Source organism: Microtus ochrogaster, chromosome 2, assembly GCF_000317375.1.
Source record: "Microtus ochrogaster isolate Prairie Vole_2 chromosome 2, MicOch1.0, whole genome shotgun sequence".
In the NCBI taxonomy this organism is placed as follows: Eukaryota; Metazoa; Chordata; class Mammalia; order Rodentia; family Cricetidae; genus Microtus; species Microtus ochrogaster.
In genome coordinates, this window is record NC_022010.1 from 19,183,735 (window position 1) to 19,201,053 (window position 17,319).

General features: G+C 49.0%; 1 protein-coding gene across 1 annotated transcript in view; it reads left to right on the plus strand.

The window, feature by feature from the left end:
• Positions 1–5,982: 5,982 nt before the first annotated feature.
• Adgrd1 (adhesion G protein-coupled receptor D1) overlaps positions 5,983–17,319 on the plus strand; it is a 116,736-nt gene continuing 105,399 nt past the window's right edge. Inside the window, exons 1-2 of the mRNA XM_026783480.1 lie at positions 5,983–6,295; positions 6,405–6,441. Coding sequence (XP_026639281.1) covers positions 6,230–6,295; positions 6,405–6,441 — 103 coding nt within the window. The 5' untranslated portion in view covers positions 5,983–6,229. The remainder of the gene's footprint in view (positions 6,296–6,404; positions 6,442–17,319) is intronic.

Genomic DNA, 17,319 nt, shown 5'->3' on the forward strand with positions numbered 1-17,319 from the left:
CCCATATCCTGTCATTCTTGATCTCCTACAGGTTTCTCCTCTCACATGGTGTAGGGTGGCTGTCCAACTCCCAGGAAGGTAAGAGCTTTGGTCCAAGGAAGGATGGTCTGGGCAGGACTGGCAGGCTCTTTTCCACGGTGATGCTGACCTTCTGGGTATGTGCTGTGACTTGTTCTGTCACCTGCCCACTGTCAGTCTTCCTTGTGGGCACCTGCTGGAGTCCTTGGAGAAGAGTGGAAGTGGGGGCAAACGGTTCATGTATAGCTTTTGAGGGCAACCTGTATTCCTTGTGTAACTCTCGGGAGTCTCTGCTGGGTTCTCTGTTCATCCCGTGCCACTGCTCAAGCCCCACCCCTCCTGTGGTCTGACTGAGTGACTTTTGATGACAGGTTTGATGTTTCCTTCCCCCATCCCCTTTAGTGGGTCAAGGGGAGCCAAGAGGACTTTGGACATGGACCAAGCTTCTCTTGACAGCATCTTCACGGTTTCCTCCATCTTAGAAGAGGGAGCTTTCGCCATCATCAAACCAGCAGAACACGGTTCTTCATCCACTGCTCCCGGCCTCCACCTTTGAGCCAGGAAAGAGCCTGTCCAGAGGCTCTGAAGGAGTTAGGAAGGTGTATACCATTGGTGTCCTTTCCTCAGAGACTTCTGTCCGTGTCTTATTGTCCACAGGCCAGGGGCCACGACTCGCTACAAGGAGAGTGTATTAATCACCGCTGTGATAAAATGCTTGACACAAGCAGCTTAAGGAACGAAAGGTCTGTTTGGGCTCAGAGCATGAGGGGAAGAGTTCAGCACGGCCGTGAAGGCATGGGGTCAAGCTGTGACAGCAGGGATGTGAAGCAGCCGACCACACCGCAGCTGTAGTCTAGTACAATGACTGTTAGTACCCAGCTGGCTCCTTCAGTCCGGAACCCCAACCCATGGGACAGGGCTGCCCACATATGGAACCCCAACCCACGGAATAGGGCTGAGTCTTCGCAGCTACACCTATCGGAATGGCCCCATAGTCACACCCCAAAGTGCATCTCCTAGGTGACCCCAAATCCAATCAAGTTGACAGTGAAGGCTAATCATTACAGTCAGTGACTTTTATTCTCTTTCGGGAAGTTGTTGGGGATGAAGCCAAGGGTTCCTCACATATAAGAGAAGCGCTCCACCCAGCCCCGGCAGCAGCCCTGTGTGTCTCTGTGTGCATGCACACACAAGTTTGTGTCTCAGGAATGTCTGTCTGTCTGTCTTGAGTTTCATATTTTCCATAGGTTGTTTTGTTTATTCACTTGTTTGTTTTTCATAGACTATTCTTCCCTCCATCAACCACCCAGAGCTAACTCTTCCACGTCATTCCCTTACGACTCTACCCCCCAGTCTGTCTAGGTCTGCCTGTTCTGTTTCTGCCTGTGCATGGCATGTACGCTTTGTGTGGCAGAAGCCGCTGTTCTGTCTGCCCATCTGTAGGGAGTGTGTGTACTGAATCACACAAGCCAGCTGCCCCACACGGCTGAGATGGCTGGTGGAAGGCCCGTGACAGGGCATGGGAGGTGCACTTGAGGGTATAAAACTCACCAAAGAAACTCATCCACTGAATTCCTCGGCCGTTCCAGACTGACCCCTGCAGGACCTCTGTCCTGCCCAGGCTGGCCCTTGTGTAATTCGCTCAGGCCCTGTCATCAACGAGCTCCCCCCCTCCACAACTTGCAGCAACCCCATAAACATTTATTGAGTAGAGCCTCATCAAAGCTTAAGGCTCATCTTTTTTTAATATTTAATTAGCATCCACTCAATAAAATCTGATGGAGTTTTACCGAACCACAACATTTTCCCACATGGATTCGTTTAAGTTAAGTGGGCATGCATCCATTTAAAAGGTACTGTTGGAATATCGGATGCCACACATTGCCCTGTCTCAGAGCACGTACGGGACTCTGCTGCATGCCCATTTCAGCAGGAAGAGCATGGCAGCGGCAGCGACTGTAACGGATGCTGGAGATACAATGTGTGTCAGGTGGTGATTTATGTCCATGAAAGAAAAACAATGGGGAAGGGCTGAGAGCCACCTGTCGGGGTGATGCTTGGGTGCCACCCGAGGGAGTGATGGAACAGGGCTCACAAAAGGACTTGGTTATTGGATGGCAAGCCCACACGCCACCCCAGATCCGTGTCCAAAATTCTGCTAAGAGTATAAAGGAACTCACAGACAAACATGGTGTGATTGCTTGGATATGGAGTCTCAGGAAGTCGATTTCATAGGAACGACACAGCCAGTGGAGGCTAGAAGCGGCGAGTCAGAGAAGGGACGTGTTGTGGTCCTGGGTACAAGGACTCAGGAGGCTGGAGGAGGATGCTTTAGTTAGCTATGCACTGACCATTGTAAATAACACGCTGGACGGCAAGATGGCTTAGTGGGTGAAGGTGCTTTGCCACCCAGCCTGACAGCCAGAGTTACCTCTCTGGGAGCCACATGGTAGAAGGAGAGAACGGATTCTTACAAGCTGACCTCTGACCTCCACATCAGGCAACACCACACCCTTTGTTTGCCGAGTTAGCTTTGAGAATTTCTCTGCAGTTGAGATTTCAAAGTCAGTTTTGAGAAAACATGGCACACAAGGGAGGTGTAGGGGAGTCTGTACCCCAGCCTGAGAGCATGCGGAAGTCTAGGGACAGGTGAGTACCCTGCGGGTTGGAGCCTGGCAGCTAGGCTCTGGCAACTGGCAGATGGTCCTGCGGAAAGTGTTTTCCTTCCGATTTTTGATATTGTCATTGAATCAGGTGTCTCCCTTTATCCAAGGACAAATTCACGCTAAAAGTTACTCCTGGTTTTATTGTCGGCTTTGGAAACAAAGGGCTGTACTCAGCAATGTGTTCAATTCTTAGGTTCAGATGGGGCTGAGGCCCCTCCCTCCACTCTCCCCCTGGAGGAGGAGCTAGAAGACCAAAATGAGAAGTAATTTATAAATCCCCTTTTTCCTACACCACAGGCACCTAGGCACCAAGCTAAAGTTCATTATTACAAACAGCCTGGAGGTCAGAGTCCAGTTTCTCTGGCTCTGGGAGGAGGGCTATCTGCAGAGCCATCTGGAACCTTCCCTAGTGAGGTGACCCGATAGTAAGGGAGGTTGTCAGCGCAGGCGGGAGTTAGTGCAATCACCTTGCTTTTTGACATCCCTTCTCCCTGCCCCCAGGGGCTGGAAACCCTCTTTCTGTCCTCTTTAGGAAGCTTGTTGGACTCAGGACTCTTAATTCCCATTTAAAGTCAGGGCAATTGAGATGATAATGATAGCCCGCTTTTATTGGGTGTTATGTTCCACTTTATCGTAGTAATCGGAACATTTATTGAGTGTGTTACCTCTCTCCCAAGCTCTGTGGTAAGGGCTTAAGGGCCTTATATGTTAGTCTCTGTCTCCTGGACACTCAGTGCTGTCTCCAGTCTGCAGGGGAGGAATTCAGGAGGGAGACAGCTCTGCCCAACAGCACACAAGTGGGGAGAGCTGGGAGGAGGCAGCTGTGTGCCTTGTGGCTGTGCTACTGGTCAGACTCTGCAGGGATGGCTATTGTGTGTGTATGTGAGAAACGTGTATGCGTGTGTGTGAGTATGTCTGCACATTTGGAGCAAGGTGAGCCAAGTCTTGGCCTTGGCTAAACTGGAGCACGGTTAACAGAAGTCTGACGCTGATGCAGTTGGGTGCTGAGGTGTGCTAAGGTAGGATTGTATGGTAAAGGAAGGTGTCACACATCAGGGGTGTCCTGAATTCCATAAAGGTGAGCTGAAGGGAAAGCTTGGCTGGCTCTGGATGGGGCATGGGTAGACGTTACCTTTCTTGTGTGGCATAATCACTGTTTTCCCATGCTTGAGCAAGACCCGGATCGTAGTGGCGTTCCCAGTTCGAGCCACACCCGTACTTACTAATACTGATAGAGATTTTTGAGGGTGCCAATGAGAATGAGCCTGCAATGTACGCATATTCACTGTGGTACCGAGACACACCCAGTCACACACACCCATCCACAGCTACACATTTTTATCTTTATTTTTTTTAAATATATTTTTGGTTTTTCGAGACAAGGTTTCTCTGTGTAACCATCCTAGCTCTCCTGGAACCAGATTTTGTAGACCTGGCAGGCTTCGAACTCAAAAAGATCCTCCTGCCTCTGCTTCCCGAGTGCTGGGATTAAAGGCGTGCGCCACCACTGCCCGGCTTACACTTGTGCTAATACCTTGTCTCTTAAAGGTTTATAATTTTTATTTCTGTGTCTGTGTGTGAGGCTACATGAGTTTATGGGTATCTTTTGGGTATAGTAGGCCAGAGAGGATGTTAGATCTCCTAGAACTGGAGTTACAGACAGTTGTGAGTCACCTGATGTCCTCTGCGATAGCAGTAAGTGCTTTTCAATCACGGAGACGACTCTCTGGCTCCATATTCTTCTCAATGCTAGCGAGGCTTTGAGGGTGCGGCTGAGAATATGCCCTGATGATGCACACCCTCACACCAGCGCACACATACTGAGTTACACTCACACGCACATACACTCCCTCACATCCGTCCACACCCACACCCACGCCTGCCTGGCATGCCCACACGGTCACGCTCATACACCTCTGCAGAATACACACACATTACATGCATACATTCTCACCCCTCCCGCATCTCCACACTCACAGACACACACACACATGCACACGCACGTGCACGCGCACACACATGCACAAGCACACACACACACACACACACACTCACACACACACACACACACGCATACCAGGCATGCCCACACGGTCACGCTCATACACCTCCGCAGAATACACACACATCACATGCATACATTCTCACCCCTCCCACATCTCCACACTCACACACACACACACTCATACACACACACAAACACACACACACGCACACACACACATACACACACGCATACCTGGCATGCCCACACGGTCACGCTCATACACCTCCGCAGAATACACACACATCACATGCATACATTCTCACCCCTCCCGCATCTCCACACACACACACACACACACACACACACACGCGCGCGCGCGCACGCACGCACGCACACACACACACAAACACACACACATGCACACACACGCACACGCACGCACACGCACGCACACGCACGCACACACTTGTACACATCCACACTTGAAAGCACACGGTGACTAGGAAAGTCTTTAGCCATTGGTATCTTAACACGCATAGGCTTGCACTCACCTATCCCCCACACATATTCCTGCCACCCGTATCTCCCTACGTTCACACCCACACACACTTGCTCGCACCTACCTACGCGCAGTCACACTCCTCCACTTTTACCCCTCTCTTCCTTCTTCACTTACGCCTCTTCTTACTTCCCCTACCCATATACACTAGCCCTCAATACCCACTTTCTTGCACCCCCAATACTCTGACATACGCTTACACGCATATGCCTACACACACACTTTCTCACCCCGAATACTTACACTCTCAACACTACCCTCACACGCGTTCTCACTCTCACAAGCTCCATTCACAGTCTCATCCCCCCCCCCCCCATACACACGTACAGCCCAGGCTTGCCTGGCCACCTTCCGATGGGAAAGTCCCGGGAAGGGCTTAGCAGTTCCTAGCAGACTGGTGTTAGGACCCAGGAAAAGCCAGAGTGGGACGGATATAAATAGAGGAGAACAAAGTTTGAGGCCCACTGACATCACTCTGGCTCTCCACCCAAAGCCACGGGCTGGACTCTGGGCCAACGAGGTGTGGCGGAGCTCAGCTGCAGAGAAAGGCAGCGCAGACATCGCTGAGCTCCAAGCTGCAAGCTGAGCTCTGAGCTCTGGGTTGAGACAGGAGGCAAGTGCCGGCCAGTCTCCGGCCCAGGACACAGACTCCTGAGCCCTGGCCTGTCTAGCAACAGCAGCAGCAGCAGCAGCAGCAGCAGCAGCAGCAGCAGCAGCAGCAGCAGCAGCAGCAGCAGCAGCAGCAGCAGCAGCCAGGACCTTGGGGATGTTGGTAGAACCAAGGAGGAGTGCTCACTCAACCCGGAGCTACATCCAGACTCTGAGTCCCTGAAGACTCCAGTTTGGAGAGGAGAATTTCCCCAACTGAGCTCAGGCACAAACTTTAGGGGACAGACTTTGTGGCTAGAGACCTGTGATGAAGATGCCCTTGTCCTCAGGAAGTTGGAGGTAGAGAGGTTCCCAGCAGGCTGTGGGAGATCCCACTGCCTGGTTCCCACCATGAGGGATCTGCCAGCACTGTCTTGCCGCTGGGCCTGGCTACTCTGGTCCTTCAGCAGCTTTCAGGTAATGCCTCCGCTGCCCAGGCAGCTGGGATAGCCCCTGGGCTGCCCAGGCAGCTGGGATGCATCTGCGGAGGCTGTTCCCGCACTTACCCTATGACCTTTCCTTACAGATGTGCGGAACTCAGCCCAGTTCCCAGGAGCACCCAGGTAAGGTCCCTTCCTGCTCTGATGACTGTAAGCTTTGCTCCTTGCCTTTGGGGTACGCCACAAACCATTAGTCGAAGCCCCAGAAAATACATTCTGCCCTTTGAGACAACTCTGGTGTGACCAGCGCCTTCAGGCTGCTGGTGAGGAAGCTGGCCTCTGTCCCAGCTGCGTCTTGATCCAGGTTAGGTGTTGTCTTCTAATTAAGGAGACATATTAGGCAGACTCTTAATTAAAAGAGCCTTTTGCTCTTTCTTGTGCCTACGTAGATCACTACCATGGGAAATCTCCCTGTTGCCTCCAACCTCATGGTGCTGTGGACTGTCCCTTCCAAGGGTCCTGGCCACCACGATGTGGTGCCTTCCACTTGTGCTGGACACGCACAGCGAGGGTGTGTGTGTGGGGATCAGAACACTTGCCTTCGGCTGTTGTAACTCCCCCTTTTAGACGTACAAGGTGACACTTGTTTGGAAGTCCAAATCACAGCCCTGTTACAGATAGGAGGCTTGCCACATCTGCAGTGGGGGCAAATAGGAAGAGGCTTCCAGCCTGCTTGTGGCAGGTCCTCTGGGACTGGGGTTCTCGTTGAAGGTTAGAGCCAAAGAACAAGCATGTCTGACCCATTGCTGGGAAAGCCTGGTGGGTCACGGCGAAGAAGCCTGTGACTCAGCTCAGAGACACTGGGGTTCCCAGCAGAACTAATCAACCGAATCAGCCTGCCTCTTAACAGGGGCCCTGCCCAGCCAGTGCTCACAAGCCAACACGGTAGCCATGGTGAAGGGCAGCAGAGAGGATGAGGCTCTGGAGAACATACTGAAACTGTTTTAGGGAAAGATCTCCTACCCTTCTTATATGGGGGTGCTGCTCGTACCAAAAGGCATCTTCAGTCAGTCAGACCCAGAACTGTGCGGATTGCTGGTCTGATCTGAGGAGAGAAAACATCAAGGGCCGTTTGCGGAATTTGTCCTTTGACTGAGTTTCTGCATACATGTCTGTACACACGCGTACATGTCTGTACACATGCGTACATGTCTGTACATACTTACATGTCCACTCCATACATGAACTAGCATCCTGGATCCTGAACTTCGGTGGTGCCAATTCAGCTTTGTTCTGTGTAGATGCTAGGTGCCTCGCACCTGACCTGATGTTGGGGAGAACAAAGTCTCTCCTGGTAGAGCACCCTCAATAATGGCCCGAGGGTTCCCGGAGCCTCGGCCAGGGATCCTAGGTGCCTCTCAAAGTTCCAGACTAGGCTGAGAGGGATTCCTTCTGGTTTCCACTCCCATCCCTAGTAGCTCCTTTGTCCTTCTTCCTTCTGCTTCCACTGACCACAGGGCACAGCCAAGAGACGGTCTTCCCCCTCTCCCCTCCTTCCTTTCTGCCTCCCCGCTCATCTTTTCTCTTTTCCAGTTTTCCTCCTTCCTTTCCTCTCCTCTGTTTCTGTTCCTTGTTTCTTTCATCCTCCCCACTCTACTTCCTCATCCCACCCCCAACTTATTTTTGTCTTTTCTTACATTTTGGACTTAGTCTATGATTTTTTTTTTTAAATAATATCCAGCCTTCTCTGCAAGACCTCTTTGGACTTCCCCCTCCTATCTCCAAAGCCCAAGAAGCCCCAAAGGAGACTTTAGGAAAACCTGACCCCTGACAGGCTCCCCGACCATGAGAGCCCCAGATGGGCACAGGGTTGACGCATAAGCCAAGGGACTGCCCAGACACAGAGTGAGAGTCAGGGTTGGATGTCACTTGCCAAGGAAGGGAGTGTCCTTGGGATTGCCCAAAGCAGCTTAAGAAGGACACAGAGCTGGTTCCCACCTGTACACACACACCTGCACAGCTGCCAGTCAATGGCAAGCCTGTAGCAGGAATGGTTAGTTCAAGCTCACAGGAACGAGACGACGCCATCTGGAGGGAGTTAGGGGAACTGACACCTAGTGGGGAGTCACCTAGGAGTGACACAGAAAACTCGTGATAAGCTGTTATCCTTCATTGCTTCCTTCCGGCCCCATCCCTGTCCATATGCACAAGGCAGGACTCAGAAAACAGCCACCAACCATCTTCCGTGCCTTGTCTGTGTAAAGACAGTGCTGACATCCTGTAAACAGAGTCCCAGCTGAGGCCACCTGCATTTTCAGCTCCCCGTGTTTAGGTGTCTACCCTGACCCAGGTCACCAGGTATCTACCATGTGAGTGATCGCTTAGTTTTAGAAATCTCAAAGATGGTACGAGATCCTTTGGGGTGCCACCACCTTCCGAGTCTCCCTGTGACTGTGACCGTGAGCTGTCATTGACGCCGAATTCTAAGAGCTGTAGTTAGAGCCCATTTAGCTCCAAGTTCCCACTTGAGAGGAAAGCCAGGAGAGGAAGGGGGACTCCAGAGAGGGGACTCACCCCCACACTCATCTGAGACACTCTCGCATACACCCCAGGTCCTGGTTCATAGCCCTCTGTTCCCCAGGGTGACCTAGGAAGCGCTGAGGTTGGTGGATCCAAACCCATAAATGGCATTCGTCAAGATTGCTGGCCACTTTGTAAAAGTTTATAAACATGTCCTTTTATAGATGGTGTTTGCAACGAGGGACTGGAAACTTGAGAAAAATAGCAAGCTGCGTCGTTACCTAGTTTCCTTCCAGGCCGTGGGGACTGCCGATTCCAGGACAGCCCCAGACTTCACAGCTCTGCTTGGCATACAAAACAGACAACGACAGCTATTATTTATGAAGTAGCTTACGAAGGACTTCTGTAACCACCGGGTCACAGCAGAAATATCATTCTCCGTCTTTGCGGGGCCATCCAAAAAATAATATATAAGCCAGGTGGTGGTGGTGCACGTCTTTCATCCCAGCACTCAGGGAGGCAGAGGCAGGTGGATCTCAATGTGAGTTCGAGGCCAGACTGGTCTACAGAGTGAGTTCCAGGACAGGGAGCAACACACAGAGAAAACGCTGTCTTGAAACAAAACAAAAATACATAAATGAGAATATGTATTCACAATGGAGTTGTTAAAAGAAAATTTTATGTGCATGCATGCTTTACCTACATGTATGTCTGTGCACCATATGGATGCCCTATGCAGGTGAAAATTAGAAAAGGACATCAGCTCCCCTGAGACTGGAGTTATACATGGTTGTGAACTGCCATGTGGGTGTGGAGAATCAAACCCATGTCCTTTTGCAAGAACAGGCAGAGCTTTAACCACTGAGCCATCTCTCCAGCCCCCATAATAGAATTTTTAAAAACAATGTTTATTCCATATCAAAAACATGGAAACATAGCAAGTAGAGATTTTTCTAGGAGATGCTAGATTTATAAATATATTTTATGCGTATAATTATATTCTGTGGTCATTCTATGTTTATGTTTAATTATATCTGTCTAGTTGTTTTTATACTCTATCATTCATTCTACCTATATAGTTATGTTTTTAATTACTAACATTTAAAACGGGAGGCTGCAAATGCAGAAACCTGAATTTCACACACACGTGCACGTATACACACAGAAAGGCTGTAATTTGATGCAGCAGACACATGATACAGAAGAGATGGACCCCCCCTCCCTCTACCACCTTCAAAGACGATGAGGCAGACAAAAGACCATAACTAAAACATGGTCGTGGGGCATCACGCTGAGAAAACAGAGCAAGATGCGTTGGAATCAGGAAGTTTTGCAAGAGGGAATGGAGACCCAGATTAGAAAGAGGTAGCTATGAAAAACACGGGGAACAGTATTGCAGACCGTCGAGACAGCAGGCAACCTCCTTCAGTAAAAAGAGCTTTGGTGTCTAAGGCCATTTACAGAGAGAGACCAACTTTTCCACCGCAGAGAGGCTTCTTAGTGTTTTGGTAGCAGAGCCCAAAGGAGCGTTCCCAAAGGGATGTCCCAGACCCCATGGGAGCCAGCCTGGGAAGGGAAGAAATAAGACATGGAGGATTTGAGTGTTGACACTCAGTTCTCTCTCTCTCTCTCTCTCTCTCTCTCTCTCTCTCTCTCTCTCTCTCCCTCCCTCCCTCCGTCCCTCCCAACTCCTCAAAGCAAACTGATATTAGATCAGTGGAACATTAGATATGCGTGAAAAATGAATTCTGAAGAACTGGCTTACGGTTATGCTGTAGACTAAAACCTTTCTCCCACTTCTTCCTTCTTTCTGTTCTCTCACCCCCTCCTTACTCCCGTCTCCAACTTTTCTCTCGGTCATCTTCCTCCGTCTTTTGTCTTTGTTTCTCTTTTTTTCTCTTCTCCCTTCCTCCTTCCCCATCCTTCTCATTTCCCTGCCTTTTCCACGCCATTATTTTTAGCCCTCGAGGCTGTTTGCTCCCTGAGACCGGCCTGCCATCCCCATGGGAGTCTGAGGCGGCCATGTGACTAACTGTGACAGGCTTTTCACCTTCGTGGTTTGAAAACAGCCATATATTATCCTTTTCCATAAAAGATGGAGGCTGTCTTGCTCTTATGAAACTTCGAGGACTGTGTGGGTGATCTGACCCTGTTGGGAGTTCAAGGAGCCTATGGGTTGGGTCTAGCCCATCTTATTAACACCACACGATTTTAATTAAAAAAAAAACTGGCGATATTAGCATCGGCGAAAAATTTCAAAATCCAATTTAAAACATCTGTATTTTTGACATCTTTCAAAAGCAGGCACCTTGAGTCAGCACAATTAGTAAACGCCTATCATGCCAGCACTCAGAGGCAGAAAGATTCTGAGTTCACAGTCAGCCTGGTCCACAAAGGACCTTGCCTTAAAAAAATAAACAAAAATGAGCTGGGCGGCGGTGGAGCAAGTCTTTAATCCCAGTGCTCGGGAGGCAGAGGCAGGCGGATCTCTGTGAGTTCGAGGCCAGCCTGGTCTACAGAGCAAGTTCAAGGACTGTCTTTTATAACTAACTGAGAAACCCTGTCTCGAAAAACCAAAAATAAATAAATAAATAAAAATTAAAAAATAAGCAAAAATAGATGAGGTAGTTCATGGCTGGGAAGAAATAATTATCGTACTGTCAGCATTTCTTAGCTGCCTGCAGTTCACCATTTAGGGTTGGGGCCCTGTGATAGCCCCCTTTCACACTGTCATAACTATTGTTGGCTCTGTTCGGGTCTTGTTTATGCAGCCATATTGTTGAAGAATCATGGTGAAGGCTGCCTCGTTATTTTTGGGGCATATAATCTCACAGCAGATTTCCTGGTCCTTTGGCCCTTGGAAACCCCTACCCTTGCCTTCTGAGATGCTCCCTGATGTTCCTTGCCAGAGTTGTATCGTAGATACACCAAGTGGGCCTGGGTACCCGTGATTGCTTGCTCTATGTTCTATGGATTTTGACTAATTGGGGGTGATCTGTAATGGTCTCAAAGGGAAGTTTCTTTAAAGAGTGCTGAGATTTACACTTTATCGAATACAAAGTGGGAGACCTGGTAATCCCAGGTGAACCTTCCCACAGTGTGACACCGGTCCAGTCTAGGACCTGAGAGGCTGGTTGCCCTCCCCTGCTTTTGCTTTCCTGCTCCGAGGCGGGCCACGGCTCCGTGTAGGCTGGTCTGGCCTCTGCTCTAGCTCCTGTGTCCAGTCATCTTGCTCTTTAACCACCTAGAATACCGTCCTTCTGGGGCTCACCTGGCCCCACCCTCCTTCCTCTTAAGCAGCCTTGTCCCCTGACTTTGTATGTGTTGACGGATTCATGCTGTAGTCAGAGGACAAGGGGAGCGGCATGGGTGCTTTGTCCTGCCTTGGGGTTCATGCCGACGCTATGGTGACAAACATGCTCAGCTCAAATCTCCCATCCCATCTCCTTTGCATGGGCTTGTTTTGGGGTGACTCCACACCTTCACTGGTCAGTCTTTCTGCCCAGAACCGGCTGTAGCCTTGTTCACTAGTGATGGCAGGAAGGACACTTGTGTCTGCGTGGCAGAGGTGGATTCTGAAGACCCAAAAGTTGGTCTTCGCCAATAGATGTTCTTTCTGTTTCTGATTTTTTTTTTCCCACATGAATTGAATAACAAGCCCTGGAGGGTTTTAAAAACCGAATATCTTTGGCTTCTGGAATTAAAAAAAAAATCGACGTTGAAAACGAAAGCTTTGGATTTTTGCCTTTCCGAGTCCGGCCTTTCCCAGCTGGAGGCTGCCCGGCACTGCTTCCTGGCTGCATGCAGGATTAGGCCTTGATTAATTTCCTAAGGCCCCAGTGGAGGACTTTTTCTGTTTTTGGCTTGCATTTGGGAGTTGTGTGGGAACACAAAAGGGACAGGGGAAAACCGTGAAGGTTAATGTTTCCAATTCAACAGTATTCAGAACCATCCAGGAGGCAAATCTCTGGGCATGCGTGTGGAGAATTCTCTAGATTGAATTGATTGAGGTAGGAAAACTCACTGTTGTAGTTTGATTGCCCTGGCTGTGATGAAACACTTTCACCGAAAGCAACAGTGAGGGGAGAAGGGGTTTATCTGGCGTAACCAGATAAACTGTGACTCTAATTATATATTCATCTATAGAAGATTATAAACACAGATAAAATCATTTAACTGTGACTCCCAGGTAGCAGTCCCTCACTGAGGGAAGTCAGGGCAGGGACTGAAGGAGAAATCGTGGAGGACCCTGGTTTGTTCTTTGCCTAAGGCTCAATTATCTTTCTTAGACTACCTAGCGAATGCTGCTACCCACAGTGAGCTGGGCCCTCCTATATAAATTAGCCATTAAGATATGTCCCCACCCCCCAGACATGCCCAATCTGATCTAAACAATTCATCCGTTGAGGTTTTTCTCTCAGAGGACTCCAGGCTGTGTCAAGTTGATAGAGCTAACTGGAACTCTACCTATAAATGTAGACAGTGCCATCCTATGGCTAGGGATCCTACAGGAGATCCCTATAGGAGAAAGCGAGCCGAGAACCAGTGTCTGTTCACTTCTCGCGGCTTTCTGACTGTGGCCAAGCTGCTCATGCTCTGCCATGATGAACTGTGAGCCTGCAGAAAATCCTTCCTGGAGTTGCTTCCCGCCGGACATTTTATCACAGCAGCGTGTAAAGTAGTGAAGACCCAAACTGGCACACGGAGCCAGCAATGTGAGGTTCAAGAGATGAGGTGTGAAATGTACTTTAGCTGTCATCTAGGATTATCGTGTCAACGCTGCCCCAAGACGACGCCCACCCCCACCCCCCACCCCCGATTTTGAAGGTGGGACTAAGCAGTGTTTTGCCAAGGAAAGCAGGTCAGAGGCTTGGAAAGCAGGACGTACTAGCAATGTGGCTCTTCCTTCTCTTTTTTCTTCTTTCTTTCTTTGTTTCTTTCTTTCTCTCTCTCTCTCTTTCTTTCTTTCTCTCTTTCTCTCTCTGTTTCTCTTTCTTTCTTTCTTTCTTTCTTTCTTTCTTTCTTTCTTTCTTTCTTTCTTTCTTTTTCTCTTTCTTTTTTGTGTGTGTGGGACAACGTCTCTCTACATAGCCCCGTCTGTCCTGGAACTCACTATATAGACCAAGCTGGCCTCAAACTCACAGAGATCCACCTACCTCTGTCTCTTGAGTGCTGGAATTGAAGATTGTGTGCCACAATGCTTGGTTATCACTTTGATTTATATATATATATTTAAATTATTTATTTATTATGTATACAATATTCTGTCTGTATGCCTGAAGGCCAGAAGAGGGCGCCAGACCTCTTTACAGATGGTTGTGAGTCACCATGTGGTTGCTGGGAATTGAACTCAGGACCTTTGGAAGAGCAGGCAATGCTCTTAACCACTGAGCCATCTCTCCAGCCCCTTGATATATATGTTTTAAATTTATTCATTTTAGTTTTTTTGAGACATATTCTTACTCCGTAGACTAGGCTGACCTTGAACTTAATTGTCTCCCCAACTCACCTTCCCTAGCGCCGGAATTGAAGATTTGAAGATCTGTATTACTGTATTTGGTTAAATTATTTTTATTACTTATTATTTTAATCAGCTTTTCTTTTACACTTATCTATTATTTGTGTGTGTATGTGTGTGTGCACATGTCACAGTGTGTGTGTGTGTGCATGTCACAGTGTGTGATTGTGTGTGTGTGTGTGTGTGTGTGCACGTCACAGTGTGTGTGTGAGGTCAGAGGACAACTTGAAGCAGTTGGTTCTCTCCTTCCACCTTGTGGATCCAGCAGGCGAACTCAGGGTGGCAGACTTGGTGGCACACTTTCTGAGTCAACTCACTGACCCGCCTTATTTTGAACTGGTTCCTAAGAACACAGAACCTGTGTTAAAGGTACACACGTCTTCTCTTGGTGTGGGCACGCACTGGGAGATCGGAGTAGACTTCCATCTCCACGGACATTTATCACCCTTCATGGTAAAGACGTTCAAACTCCCTTCTTTCAGCTTTTTTTTTTTTAATTTGTGCTGTTTTTCTGAGACAAGGTTTCAGTGCAGCCCATGCTGGCCTCAAACCTGTGAATCTCCTGCCTCAGCTTCCTGAGAATTAGATTGACTTCTGCTAGCCTTTGAGATTCATGGGACATGGCTGCTCTCAGTAGTCAATCTCCCCTGTGCAACAGAGTATCAGAGCTTCCTACCCCTGTCTAGCTACAATGTGTAAGAAATTGTTAAGAGTGTGCATGTGTGTGTGTGTGTGTGTGCGTGCGTGCGTGCGTGCGTGTGTGTGTCTGTGTGTGTGTGTGTTGGAGGAGTCAATTTTCTCCTTTCACCATGGGATCGGGAATTGAGCTTGGATTAACTGGCTTGCCTAGAAAACACTTTTACCCACTTTTACAACCTGGAGGGTTTTTTTGTTTGTCTGGTTTGGTTTAGTTTTTGTTGTTGTTTTTGCTTCTCTCTAACAATACCAATTAAAGAACTATGGTCTCACACATAGATAATTCTAGTACTTGGGAGGTAGAGGCAGGAGGATGTCAGGTTTGAGGCCAGCTTGGGCTAACAAGTGAGCCCACCCATTGTCAACAAACAAGCAAAACCACAAAACATTACAGGAACCAAGTGTGTGTGTGTGTGTGTGTGTGTGTGTGTGTGTGTGTGTGTGTGTGTGTGTGTGTGTGTGTTTTGCTGGGTCTAGAGCCCAAGGGTTTTCACATGCTGGACAAGAGAGCACACCCATTGTCAACAAACAAACAAAACCACAAAACATTACAGGAACCAAGTGTGTGTGTGTGTGTGTGTGTGTGTATTTTGCTGGGTCTAGAGCCCAAGGGTTTTCGCACGCTAGACAAGCATTCTACCAGCAAGCTATAGAGCCAGCTCTTCTGAGCACCACTCTGATGTCAACCCATGTATGCCATTCTTCACTGCACATATGCTCTGATTATTTAGTCAGCTCTCCGCGGTTGAGCATCCAGGCTGCACTCTGGTTTTCGACCCTGTGGGAACATTCCACAGAGAATACTTTGTGTACAGGTCTTTGATGGTACATTTGAGAGCCTCCGGAGTTAAATTCCTGGGAGTAGAGTTACACCAGAGAAAAAGTGCCCTTAACCTCTGCATCAACTTAGCCAGACTGTCCTGCGGAAAGGCCAACCTGACACTGACTCCCTCTGAATCTCTGTCAGAACCGATTGGCTTCACACATCTGGCTTCTTGGTTGCCATTCCAACAGAAGAAGTCCGGCTGGGAGAGTGAGCTGCTTTATAATGTTTTCCTTTCTTCTTCCTCCAACTGTCTTACTGCTTCTAAGCTTTCTGTTGAGTTCCTCTTCATTGATAGATTTTCTTTCTCTTTCTCCTTCCTTCCTTCCTTCCTCCCTCCCTCCCTCCCTCCCTCCCTCCCTCCCTTCCTTCCTCCCTCCCTCCTTTCCTTCCTCCCTCCCTCCTTTCCTTCCCCCTCCCTCTTCCTCCCTTCTTCCCTCCTTCTTTCTTTTCTGTCTGAGGATTGAATCCAGGCCTTCACACATATTAGTTGAACATTCTATCACTGAACCATATTCCTAGCCCACAGGAATTTTATTAATATGTTAAATTGAATACATCTAAAAAAAGAAATTGAGTTTCTGTCATATATACTTCATGAATGTTGCCTCACGGTTTGATTCGGTTTATTTCCTGCATAGAAATTTTCAAAATCAGCTAAATGTAAAACCTCAGAAAATTTCTATTTATTTATGTATTTATTTGAGTCAGGGTCTCATGCAGCAGGTTGACCTAGAACTCACTGTATCATGGAGGTTGGCTCTGAACTTCTAATCCTTCCACCTCACAAGAGGGAGGGACAGATACATTGGAGTTGGGATCATGGAGCTGAGGGAGCATTGGTGGGCTGATGGAGCTGAGGGAGCACTGGTGGGGTGTTGGAGATGAGGGAGCACTAGTGGGGTGATGGAGATGAGGGAGCACTGGTGGGGTGATGGGGATGAGGGAGCCCTTGTGGGATGATGGAGATGAGGGAGCAATGGTGGGATGATGGAAAGAGGGAGCACTGGTGGGATGATGGAGATGAGGGAGCCCTTGTGGGATGATGGAGATCAGGGAGCACTGGTGGGATGATGGATATGAGGGAGCACTGGTGGGATGATGGGGATGAGGGAGCACTTGTGGGGTGTTGGAGATTAGGGAGCACTGGTGGGGTGGGTGATGGAGATGAGGGAGCACTTGTGGGGTGATGGAGATGAGGGAGCACTGGTGGGGTGATGGGGATGAGGGAGCACTTGTGGGGTGATGGAGATGAGGGAGCACTGATGGGGTGAGGGGGATGAGGGAGCACTTGTGGGGTGATGGGGATGAGGGAGCACTGGTGGGGTGATGGAGATTAGGGAGCACTTGTGGGGTGATGGGGATGAGGGAGCACTGGTGGGATTATGGAGATGAGGGAGCACTTCTGGGGTGATGGAATGAGAGAGCACTGGTGGGGTGATGGGGATGAGGGAACACTGCTGGGGTGATGGAGATGAGGGAGCACTGCTGCGGTGATGGAATG